This window comes from Pygocentrus nattereri, chromosome 27 (genome assembly GCF_015220715.1).
Source record: "Pygocentrus nattereri isolate fPygNat1 chromosome 27, fPygNat1.pri, whole genome shotgun sequence".
Lineage (NCBI taxonomy): Eukaryota > Metazoa > Chordata > Actinopteri > Characiformes > Serrasalmidae > Pygocentrus > Pygocentrus nattereri.
In genome coordinates this window covers 16,976,040-16,989,041 of record NC_051237.1, presented here as the reverse complement: position 1 = coordinate 16,989,041, position 13,002 = coordinate 16,976,040, and the positions used below count along the sequence as shown (strand labels likewise).

General features: G+C 42.5%; 1 protein-coding gene across 3 annotated transcripts in view; it reads right to left on the bottom strand.

Moving 5' to 3' along the window:
- mrtfbb (myocardin related transcription factor Bb) overlaps positions 1–13,002 on the bottom strand; it is a 43,086-nt gene that overhangs the window by 15,424 nt on the left and 14,660 nt on the right. For 2 of the 3 annotated variants that reach the window (XM_017719013.2, XM_017719012.2), the window contains exons 2-4: positions 12,045–12,107; positions 8,740–8,977; positions 1,380–1,445 (exon numbers count right to left, since the gene is read on the bottom strand). In XM_017719013.2, coding sequence (XP_017574502.2) covers positions 1,380–1,445; positions 8,740–8,884 — 211 coding nt within the window. In that variant the 5' untranslated portion in view covers positions 8,885–8,977; positions 12,045–12,107. Of the gene's footprint in view, positions 1–1,379; positions 1,446–4,605; positions 4,794–8,739; positions 8,978–12,044; positions 12,108–13,002 lie in introns of those variants that run through there. The other variant, XM_017719014.2, reaches the window with a different exon arrangement.

Below are 13,002 nucleotides of genomic sequence, written 5' to 3'. Positions count from 1 at the left end.
TGATATGGCCTAAAATGCTTGATACCAGAACAAATTTTCTCAGTATTTGTGTTGGAGGGGAGAATTTGCAATAAAACTGTACAAATCTGTTACGACTGTAAGCCTGATCCGTTTCTTCAGCTTGTTTTGAAGGTAGTCTCATTTCAGATAAAAACAGGAGAGAAACAAATTGGAAATTCATTGCACCTCTGAGAAATTTCTGAGGTCAAGTATTCAGGCAAGATAAGGAGACAAAGGAAAATTAAGTGCAAGTGAATGCAGAACATTCAACACCATCTCTGTCTCTGTCTAAACCAGGCACCGGCAAAAAATGATATTTTATGATATTTTATGATATTTTCTTGAGAAAAAAAATATATATATTGCTGGCAAATGTGATCACCTCTGTACAAAACATGCACACTTAGAATAACTGTGAAAGCACTGATACGATTTACACATTTCATGCAGAAATAATGCGGCGACTGGACAAAACTCTCGCATATTTTAATATAGCTGGCTGGATCTGCATGAATTTAGAATCTCAAAGTCCTAGAAAGACTAGCTAATGTAGCGAACTAGGGATGGGAGTTTATACTTCATCAGACAGCACTGTGTAAATTGCATGCAAGTAATCTTAAACAGACTCCCTTATGTGCTTTCTAAAACCTTTCTATAAAAATAGACAAAAGTAGGGCTGGACAATATTACAGTATGTACCGTTATGATAAACTACTTCACAACATGTTTTTCTGAGCATATCGTGAACATCAATGCTTAAAGTTCATGTCTGATTGAAAAGTGCGCATAATTAGTCCTGGTTAATTGGATTTAATGCAGTTCAGTATGGGAAATATTGAATACACATCACTGTACTCATTTGACATTTTTTAAATGTGGCACTACTTTTGTTTGTCAATTGTCCAAAGAAATATTGCACAAATTAACTGAAGTATCGTGATGCTGCGTTTTTGCCACATCACCCAGCTCTAGCCAAAAGCATATTGCATAAGCTAAAAACAGTAATAGCGTTCCTCGTGTTTGTCCTTAATTTTAATGTTTACAAATAATAGCGTGTCATAGACAGCGAGTTAACTTCAGTGCAAAACTAGACAACAAACATGCTCTGGCTGATCTACCACATTTGAACACGGGGAATATTCTGTCAAGCTATTCCTTTAAGAGACTTTATCATAGCCAAGAACAGACTGTGATACAATGTGCGTCCACAACAGTGGATTAACTGATAATCTTCACCCAAGGCCATGTAAGACTTCAGCAAACTGACAATTCCCTTGTTCTCGTCTCCCTGGTGCCTGTTTCAGGAGGGATTAATAACTTGTTTAAACATTACTGGCTGGCATTTAGTTGTTCGGTTTCGGAGCAGGCTGCATACTCACATGGAAAGATGCCCTGGTCCACAAGCTGCTCCCGAGTGCGTCTCTGCTGTAGTCTGAGCTGCAGGACTGGAAAGGAACAGAGACAGTGCGGTCAGCTTTCAGCCACACACAACTGCCTTTTTTTTTTTTTTTTAACTTAATGCGGTTTACTGGCTCCTCAGTTTCATACAGCCCGAAGTAAAGTAATTCTGTAAAGTAGTAACACATGCCAGACATATCAAGGTCACTTATTAACCCGCCGAGGCCAAAGCTAACAGAAAAAGGGATCGTTCATCATTTTAATACACTTAATCCATAGTTTGCGAACCCACAGCCAAGATTATTCACTCCTCTTTTTTTAACCCTTGTTTCAGGAAGAGTACATTTATTCCAAAGTAATAAAAGAAGCAGTCGGGAAAAAGGATTGGAGGGACTGACCTCAAAGTACACGTAAAGCAAACAGGTTACAGCTACAGAGAGTTCGACACTGTTAAGAAAGAGGCTTTTTGAGAGACAGAAAGACCAACACACAGCCTGATGATCCTATCGGCTGCTTCACGTGACGTCAGACAAGTGCTGGCTGAGCAACGTCTCCTCCGCAAGTGCTAGGCCATAAAAAGTGAAATGCTTAGTCTTGCTCTGGATGGGTAGGCAGCGATCCATTAAGCTTCTGGAACATCAAAAAAAATCTGAGCAAAGGAACAAAATATGGAGTATTACGCAGAGCCCATAAATCCCTGGACAGTACACGTTATTTTTCCGTCATCGTAAACCGTAGGGGAGGCACGAAGTTTAAATATTTATAAACATGTAAGGAAGAATGTGTTACTTCAGCACAATAATGCTACCCCACTGTACAAATATCTGAAGGGGAAGGTAATGTGAAACGGTGGCAAATGATGTCATGGCATAAGAAGTGTTGTCCCCTAAGGCTAGGTGACAGAACAACAACAGAACTAGCAAAATAAATGATGGACTGTCTGTTTGAAGTATGTTTGATGAAAAGTTTAAGCCTTCTGTTCCTCATTTCAATATCGGTAAGGTAAGGTAAGGACCTGGAAATCGTTTTTGAGACCAGCTGAGTGCAGTGATTCAATGCCTCCGCCTAAGGTGATCGGAAACGGAATTCTTTCATTACTGAATATCAACAACACATTTAAATAGACTAAACAGTAACGGTTCAATTAAATCTGTTCGCTTGAGGATTTAATGAGTCCCTTCCATGATGGTGTTTTTGGAGATTCAAGGTTTTCTTCCGACAACAGATACACACACACACACACACACCACCCTGGTCTTCGACTTGTCGTGAGACCTGATGTGTCCAGGTCTTAGTGAAGGCATGCCTTTCACTAATATCAGCACAAACCAGTGAGACAGTTGCTGTATAGCCGTTTTAAGTGTTGAAATCACTTATTTTATGTTCTACCTTCATTCTTTTGTATATTACTCTAGAATGTGCCTTTTGCTTTCTTCAGGGTTCAAATTACAATTCAGACCTAAAACTAATCATCAGAAATGCACATAATTACCAAAACTGCATACGTAAGAAGATGTTGTCACAAGACTATACCACCACACACACCTGCAAGCCATCACAGGGTTTAGGATGACTCTGAACGGTCTGCAGAGAAGGGGCTAGCACACCCCAGCCTGCTGTGGTCCCAAGAGAACTTCCACTACGTCTGAGTGGGGCTGTGACTCATCCTGGCGAAAATAAACCCAAATGCTGTGAGAACGAAGCCTGGGAAACGGCACAGTCCGGGGGCGGCACGGGGGGCTGGGATTAGCATGGACCCATGCTCCCTGCAGGCTTGCTGAACAAGGAGGTTGTAGCATACGGGATTGTTCCTGGATCTCAGCCCCCCGCCATCCTCTCTAAAACAAGGTTCAGACCAGACCAGAACACTCTGTGCCTGTCCATGTTTTCTTTTATGACATGTGCCAGGGGCTACATGGGTCTAAGAAGAATATCGAAAGAGGCCTGCATTCATTTGGTTGCAATATCAAAGCAGATACCCATTAATAATCCAGCCTTATGCCACAAACGACCGGCTTTGTGCACCCAATGAAATGACGCTGACCACATGCCCTCCAGATGTGTGGAGTAATACCGCAGCCTTGTCTGAACATCAGTGTGTTAGGTACGTGCAACACTAGGGGTCCAGCTAACGTTTATGAGACGGATATAAGTGCTGATGATGACGTGGTTTCGTGTGAACCCTGGCTGACCCATGTGACGCAAGCTGGCTCAGCCACTCACACACTCCGAATCTAGAATAAACAAAAGGTATTCAGTTCCTCTTGCCTCGCTAAGACTCGGAGGACTGATCCGATCTAAAATCCTCATTCCTGTTTCTCTCGACTCGACCGCTCACGAGACGCTGGACGTTCAGCGCATAAACAAAGCCGACTGGGCTTTTGAGCCCTTTTCACTCTGACAAAGTTCAGTATGTTTAAGTAACAGACTGACATTGCACCACACTATGTTGATACTACCTCTAGAAAATAAATATCCCCTGCTCTCGAGACCACTGCATCACTGTATACGCGCTTACAGAAGAACAGGGGGCCTTAAACAATGCGTAGAGCCTGAAGACTAATTTATGGATGTGAGGTTGGAAACCTGATAAATGGAAGTACACTTTGGCTGGTGGATGATATCAGTGATGGGCAGCGTCCCAACAACCAATAGCCCACACTTTAGAGTTGGGTACTTCACACCATGCTATACTTCAATAGAGGAGCGAACTCCAAAAACAATCTTAAAGTGCTTGAATGTACAACTCTTGAAACAAGGAAAAACAAGGCAGTGGGAAAACTGCCCAACGCGCAGAAGATGAATGGCACACATGCAGGAAAATAAACAGCCATGTAATTAATCAAATCTTGAGATAACATAGGAGCTCAAGTTCACATATATGTAATATCTCAAGATAACTTGTCTGTTACAGCACAGGCCGTCTGATCTTATATAACTACAGTTATACAGAAATAGCGCAGGACAGAACTCGTCAGGAAAACATTACAGGAATGTCCACCATCATCATCATCATTAGCGTCAATATCACCACCACCTCTCTTTTGATTGCCTTCACACACAAAAGCTTTTTAAAACCTTATTTTCATTTCCACAGCTCCTTCGACCCAAACCGCCACTCATTTAGCTAAATTCGGTTAAAATTAGTCTAAAAGTGAAAATCTGAGAAAAAGCAGAACAAAAAAAGCGCTCTCGGTGGGACTTTACCCCTGCAGACGGCTGGAGCTTCAACCTCGAGGCAGGCCATGGAGCCGAGAGAGGGGGCCGACAGTGGCCGGGTCTGCAGTCCCATGGAGCGGCGAGAGGAGCGTGACCGAGCGCTGCAGTCCGCCGGGAGCGGCGAGTTCGCACGAGCACGAGCTTTTCTCTTTCTCTGTCGCTCGCTCGCGCGCACACACACACGCACACACTCTCGCTCGGTTCTGCTCTCGCTCTCTGTGCCGCGGCTCAGCCAATCATCGTGAGGGGGCGGGGCCAGACGAGCCGAGTCTGTTAACCCCGTCAGAGCTCCGCTGTCCTCAAAGGGGAACCGCGGCCACACGACTGAGCCTCAATACCGAGAAACCTGAGGCGAAGGGGGCGAGCCAGGCAGCAGAACAGCCCAGTCCCGCTGGCTTTTTTCCACGTTAATGTATTTTCTGTACGGGTTCCAGCACATCCTGAGAAAACGAACCGTAAGAGCGCGCTCCGTCCAAACATGTCACTGAGCAAAAATGATCAAAACAAACACGCGCTGCCTCATGGGACAGCAGGGTTTACCCCCGTCACCCCGTGGAGGTGGAGACGGACACCAGCCCTCGCTGCTCTGGCTTTACTGGAACGTCAAATGTTTCACAATCCTAAGCCGCTTCTCCTCCTGGGTCTCAGGGGTGCCGGAGCCTACCCCAGCAGTCACTGGGCAGAAGGCAGGAAACGCCCTGGAGAGCTTTTAAATGAAAATGACCAAAAGTTAAAAAAATCTATCGCAAAAATGGCAGCAAGGCTGCTTTTACACCCACCTCCTCTGGTTTGGACCTTCACGCTTTACAGCTTGGTCTGAAACTTTGGTCCAACCAAAAGAGGCGGTCTTGTTCCAAATCAAGCTGAGCCATGGTTTGGTTTGTTTGTAGGAGTGAAAACACTTTTTTCAGATGGGCCAATTACAGAAAGTTGAGGCAGCCTACTGTCATCCATATAAACAATAAAAAAAAGGGGGGGTAGGAAAACGAGAAGTAAAGCGCCATTAGCACAAGAGGTGAGAATGAGAGAAAATATTCAACTGTACCTGTAATTTTGTCCTTCGAAAAGGTCAAAAGTCAATTTGAAAAAAACGCATAAAAACGTCTACTTTATTTTTGGAGACAGTGAGAGTGAGAGGACATTTCTTTTTCCATTCAAAGAAAGAGGCTAAACTGACAACAGGTCAAACACACACACCTCCACCAACCAATCAATGTCAAGTACAGGGAGATGCAGCTCATGTAGGTGACGACGACAGGACGCAGGTGTGTCATGCAAAGTTTGCTCACTAAACTGCAATGTGAAACCAAAACTAACCGGACTAAACGTAACAAAAACACGAACCTTGTTTTGGACCTTAGTCCAGGCGTTCAGGTTTTTTAAAAAGCCCTGTTTCAGCTGCCCTGTTGCTGTTTTCATAACTGCTGTGAGGGAAAACAAATACTTTAATGCTTTAATATTTTCAGTCAGTTGGACAGTCAGTTGTTCCAAAAAAAGCAAGTAAGGAAAGTAAAAAATGTACTGGAATAATTTCTACATGCCACTTATGTAACACATTTTTGGATTTTCCTAGGGGAAACATTTCTGGGCGACACTAACAGAGGCCAAACAAAACAAGACCTTTCACAAGGGCAATCAAGAAAACCTCAAAAAATCAGACAGCATGCAGAGAGTAAAACAGTGGAGGGTGATAAAGGGTGAATGGCTGAAATTTCCAGCCAGTTACTGAACACTCTTTGGTACCCTGATAATGAGTCACTGCTGACAGGTTTAGGCAGCAATGTCTACGTCCTTGACTCTAGACCTATAAAGCCCTTTAGGCTTAAATTCCCAGGGAACACAGTGTGACCTATTCAAAATGTTTTGACGCTAAAATTGCGTGGTATATCAAATCCATCAAAGTTTAACAGATAAAAAAAAAAATACAAAATGTAATAAAACACTGCTTAAAACTGCTTAGCAGGCCTATCCATCTGGGCACAGTCCTAATCTTCTAATGAGCATGGGGGACGGACATACCTTGATCCAACACTTCTCACCTTGCTACGCCACTGAAGCAGAACTTAACACAGTGCGAGCAGAACAAGTACTACATATCGCTGTTGTCGGGAACAAAACCTCGTATCTCCAAAATGGTAACTTTACAGGAGAAGGAAAAACATCAAAAGTAAAGTAGGTTAAGTCAATAAAACCTGACATATATCTAAGCAATTCTGCGCCATTTCTTTTGGCCCATTCATCATAGAAGTTTCACACAACATAAAGGACAAATGGCATTTTCAAATTATGTAAAAAACTGGAAAACGACAAAAATGGAGATACAAGGTTTTCTTCCGACAGCAGCGATATGCAAGTGGTCCTGCATCCTGAGACTGACAGCATTATCCACCTTTTTGTGGCAAGGTCTTAAAGAAGGTAAGGCAGACAGACAGACAGACAGACAAATGAGCTGGCTTCCCTCACTATGTTGTTAGCATTTGCTTGGTTGTTAGCTTTCACTCTTTCTTTAGCTTTATGCTAAGATTGACTCTAACAAAGAGAGACTGTGGAGAGAGTTTTGCTAAAGTTTTGGAGCACCCAGTTTAAACTGCAAGGGTAGAATTTTTGACTATTCATTGGACAATGTACACATTATTGTGTGCCCAAAAGAGCCAGATTACCTTAATTTGAAAGTACAGGGCAATCAAAACACATACAATTCAAATGTAGATTACATTTCAGTCTATCTGTACCTGTTCATGGAAAAATGTAAGAGCCTATGAGGTATATGCACCAAGACAAGACTTTTGGAGGAAGGTTAGACAGAGCCCGTCTTCATGATAGCCCAGTGATGCATGGACACTAGTCAAAGACAGTGGGATGTTATTTCAGCTCACAGCTTGATGCTTTTGGAGATTGGGATCGATATGTCTAGACAATGAAGAAACAATCACAAAGAAAGTGTATGTGGCAGTAAGCTTTGAGGAGAAATGTACTGACATGCCATGCCAACGGACGAGGGCTCTTAATATGTCAAATTGGTAGCATGAGCCTTCATGCTACACATTTATACAAGGACAGTTCAAGTTCAATAAAATTAATTCCAGTTGTAAAAAATCTCTCACAATGTCAAAGATGACATACCCCAGCGATATCATCTCAAGGCCTGCGTACCGTGTGAATATTATGATACCCCATGGTATTTGGAACCCTTTATTTTGGGAGTGCCAGAGGTCAAGACTTTTCAGTAATGATTTGTCAGACATGAACCAGCAAAAACAAATAAAGACATTCTTCTTTCATTTCTGAGATAACAAGCTCAGTGAGTCATGCTTTCAATTGTGTTTCTAGGGAGCAGGGCTGGATTGGGCTGGGCCTGGAGGTAGCCGAATAATAAGGGAGCAGAACTCTGTGCAAGAAATTACCCTGCAGTCTTGAGCATACAATGACATTCACTCCTCAAGTGGTCCTCTCTTGGGAAGTGATGGCCACTGGGAGAATAACACCCACCGCATTGGTGGATCCCAGGGACCAACTGTATGTGAAAATGTCATTGGCTAATGAATCGTGGTTCAGTGCCAGCCTGCCCGATGGACCAGCCCCTCTGTGCCCTTTCGGTACAGTTCACATGCCAGTAAAACATTTTCAGCCTGGAGCTTTGGCCACGATTGTGAGAACCGAGCGAAAACAGCCACGGAGGTGACCAAGAGAACATGGAGTCACAGTGACCAGAGGTCTCAAGAACGCAGTGAAACTTTTCAGCGCCCGGGAAGTTAAAGCAGTGACAAGGATCAGCATCGCTGAGCACAGGTCTGAGACCCTTCGATATCGCAGGGATCTGGAGATTGAGGTTGACATGGAGATATATCATATTAGTTTACCAGTCATGCACCCTGAAGCGAGCCAAGAAACCTCTGGACAAGAGTTAAAGGGGCTGTTTAAGCCATGATTATATGTTGGCGTCTGCACACAATTCCAGCGTAATTCCCCCACTTCTCTCTCCACAAACAAATTTCTCAGCTGTCTGGAGGGGCTTATTTTCTCAGTGTCAAAACAGGGCTGGCGCTTAACAGATGATGAGGAAGTAGGAGGTAAAGCAGTGTACTTGTGTAGAGGTTGCACTGGCTTCGTGAATTTGCTCACCATTCTTGCGCTCCTTGATGGGTGGAAGACTCTGACTGGGCTGCAGGGACAGCTCCTCCATGTCATGAGTCACAGCTTCGCTCCTGGGGCTTGGAACCAGAACCCTCTGTTCCCCCTCTGTTCCCAGACTCCCTTGAGGCTCCATGTCTCCTTGGAGGAGGGGGGGGGGGCGGCAAGGGTCTCCCTGGAAACAAGGAGGGGGTGGAGCCACCAAATTGTGGGAACCTCAGAGAGTGGCCTGGAAAAGAGAAGCAAAAAGACTGCATTGTTTTGGAATCATTACCACCATTAACACTCTGGGGTGGAGTGGCCGAGAGCAAATTGGGCTTGATCACAAACATACTGTGTTTGTTATAAACACGTATTAAAGACATGCTTATCATCTCTGTGAATGAACGAAGGAATGAATGACCGACTGCTAACTAGTCATGGTGCCTTTTACGACACTAACATTACTTTTTAACATTACTGATACTGAGCAATATAATACAAGCATGTATCCATCACAAAACATCCGCTTCCCATCTAGAACTACATACAGTATATAGAACTACATGCTTGATGCACCTTTACACGTGTCCTGTCCATGATATAAAGGGTATTTGTCTGGAAGAAGCTCTATGCCATGTGTACAGATGCAATGTAATTTAAATGCTCTGCATTTTTGAATCCTGTACAAAACACAAGAATATGTTGATCACAGATTCACTCGTCACTCTTATTCATTTGCACTTAAAGTGGAAAATATGGATCAAATGGGAACCAGGGCAAAAGAAACAAGCAGAGGCTCTTCTGATCCACGTTGGCACCTTTGGACTGCGCGCTTAACTAGCTTATCTCAAATACAGAAGAAATGTACTGCTGCTGTACATGTGGTTCCAAAAAAAAGGAAAAGAAAAAAGGAAAGTCTGCAAGCATTGACCGAAGGACTCCACCCATGTGGTATCTGTGTGTACTAAAGTGAGTGGAAGAGGATATAGCAAAATTAAAATAACATTTGCATGTCTTATGCAAATGTTATGACATACTGTTCTTAAAAATTTGCTCTGCAATTCCCATGCATGCAGGTCTCTCTCCTATTGCACAACTGTGGCTAATATAGACCTTCATCCAAAGCACCTGAGATGAAGAATTTATACGTCTCATAGTAAGCCAACCTATTAATACCTATTAATTAACATCTCGTTCTAGTTCACTTGTACTTGGAAAAACCTTTAGAAATGAAACATGTGATGGCAAATGCTTTAAGGTAATGAGTTTCTTAGTAACTGCTTGGTGCACGAACACAAAGAAAGAACTCGGCCATTCCGCTTTGGCTCAGTGATCGACCAGAGTTAATGAGTTGTTGTGAAGTTGCAACGATACTGTATTGTATTTATTTAACCTTCAATTGACAAGGAAGCCTATTTCTATTTCCACTGGCCTTTGCAGGAAGTGTCGATTTCACATTTTGTCATCAAAATATTTGATAGAAGTGTGCCAGGAATTTTCAGTTTGAAAAGAAACTAAACACAAGTCACTCAGCACAACGCTAATTTGTTTCTTTTTTCAGAAAATGTATTTTATGAATTTATGATCTCTGAGCTCAGTTTCTGAAAAATATCAACAAAAAGTTATGTGGTTTTCCAACAAGCCACAACCAACACATTCATTACCAGTGAATCATTCAAACCTTCCTTGACACAGAGCACAAAATAATGAGGTTTCAGACCTAAACCAACTAATTGATACAGGCAATGTCCCGGCTCTCCGAGGCAGCGAGATGAATTCCATAGGCTGCCAGGAATAACATGACTCCAAAACCACTTACTAAGAGCCCAAACTGGATGAGAATCCCAGTCTGTATTTCTACTCAGATGGTGCAATTGAAGATGGCTTCTTCTGGCCACCTAGGCTTATGGTGTAACTGAACTCAGATGAGGAATATATCCATCTTGACGTCTGCTCTGAAACAGAAGCTGCTTCTCACCTTCATAGATTAAAAGAGTGGAAATCAAAGAGGGCTTCTGACGGGATGAGACAGACTTGCTGGTGGGAGTTGGACCACTGGGTGTAGCGTGCTCCTGTCAGAATTAATGCCTCATTGGGCTAGCCCACTCTTTCTTGCCAAGCTAAAGACAGAGCGACTAGACTTTGGCACAACTGTAACCGTGCTTATCCAGGGCTCTGACCAAGATATATGTCTGCCTTGGTAGCGCACCGAATACCTCAAAGATAATGTTGTTTATCTCTCTCTGAGTCTCTTTTTCATCACAGGAACTAGCAAGACTGGGCTTTGGAAGATGGATTGGACTGATGTAAGAGATTATAAACACTCTTCGATCAGCCTTTATGCATTATACATAACATTTAAATGGAGTTTTCTAATTCTAAGATCTAAAGCAGAGCATTTACTTAAGCAGATGCCAGTGATCTTACCGTTTCAAACTGCAAACGAAGAAGAATTACTGAGGTTAGATTTAGAGACCGAGTCTTTTTCCTAAACAGAAAGCAAGTAATTGAACACAGCTGAATAAAGTTAGGCTATTTCTTCCTGTTATTTTTTCACACAGGGGTATCCCAAATAACACCCACCTCCTTTTCGTCATCATTAATCTCTCTCTCTGGGGCCTGGTGCTTTGGTGGGAAAATGAGGGGCAGATCCCTGTGGGCCAAAAACCTTTAGAGCTATGCAGCCCACAGCTGCCTAAAAGTGGCAGAATTAGCAGGAGGGCTCACACATGCAGTAGTGGTGTGGGAGCATTTAGCTTTACATTAAAAACACGGACACAGATGCTGCTAATCTAGATACAGAGCAGCAGAAGCAGTGTAACTAACGGACACTCCAGCTTAAAGATGCATTTAAAAGGCAGTATTGTGTCCATCCCCTAGACCTGAAACAGTCCTAAAGCCTGACTCCCATCACAGCTGTTTTAAACACTAGAGGGAAGGTGTATGAAGATCAGCAGATGGCGTTATAGCCCTCCGCAGCCCTCTGGTGGAGTGAGTTACCACCAGAATGCTTCTGTATTTGAAAGAAAGTATTATGTTCAGTGCTCTGCAGCCTAATATCCAGTGCATTTCATTGATGGTACACTGACTAGGAGTGCTTTTACAGTTATCTCATCGGAGGTCTGGTATTCTTATTAGATGGGATTTAAAAGAAAATGGAAAATATCGTTAGGAAAGAATATTTTACTTCTGTCCCAACTTTGCAATGTAATATTGTAGAAATGCGCAAAACAGATAAAAATGGAATCGGCCATAACTCTGCTTTGAATGACCATAATCTGTAGTCTATCCAAGAAGATAGAGTGGAACCTTACCTGTCACAGAAGAAGTGTAGAGGGAGATCCTGTCTTTTCAAAGTTCACTAGGTCATGACGACTCTGCAACAGATTAAATAGGAGTTTTTTTAGCGTCTTGATTCTAGAAGTTGTGTAAAAAAAAAAAAATAAATGTAATGCCCAGTGTATTTACCAAAAACTTGAAAGAATGAAGCTACAATAAGCTTTCTAAAGCCACAATGATATGTTTTAATACTTGTGCTGGATCTCTCCCTATGGTAGGTTGAAATCCAATGTGCTAACTGGGGCCATCGACAATGTTCTCCAAAACTTTCACCTTTGGCTATGAAAGAATATTTTTGTTATGACAGAACTCAAACTTTTCAGTGAGGTAAAATTACTTTTAAAAATGTAATTCTTATTGCGCTTCACTTAGTACTTTGTGCCCCATTCCTTTACCAACATAACAGTGCTTGCTGAAAGGTCCAAGTATTTCCTGATTTTAATACAGAATCTCCTGGTATCTGATAAAATCCATCATGCCATGTATAAACCAATATTCCCAGGGCATGAGGAATAAAATCAGCTACACAGCATCACAAATCCACCATCATACTTCAAAGAGAAGATCAGATTCTTTTTGAAATAAATTTCATTATTACAAATAAACCTCTGTTTCTGCAGCCGTAAAGCTCTACCTCTCTTTGCCTCATCTGACCAAGCAGCCTGGTTCCACTAATGTCCTAATGGTATTCCACAAATTCCAGGCACCTATGTTTTTGGGAAAGCTTTCTTCTCATAAACCTTGCACTAGTTTGAGGGGTGTGGAGGTGGCATCTTGTTGTTTTGTAAATGTGGTGAAGAATGGATACAACTCCTGAAACTGCAGAAAGTCTTGAATCACCTCTGTGAGAGATGCCAAATACAGTATTCAGGTGTGAAATTATTGTTAAACTTGTTTTTAAAACTTCAACAACCTTTGGACTCATTTCATTTG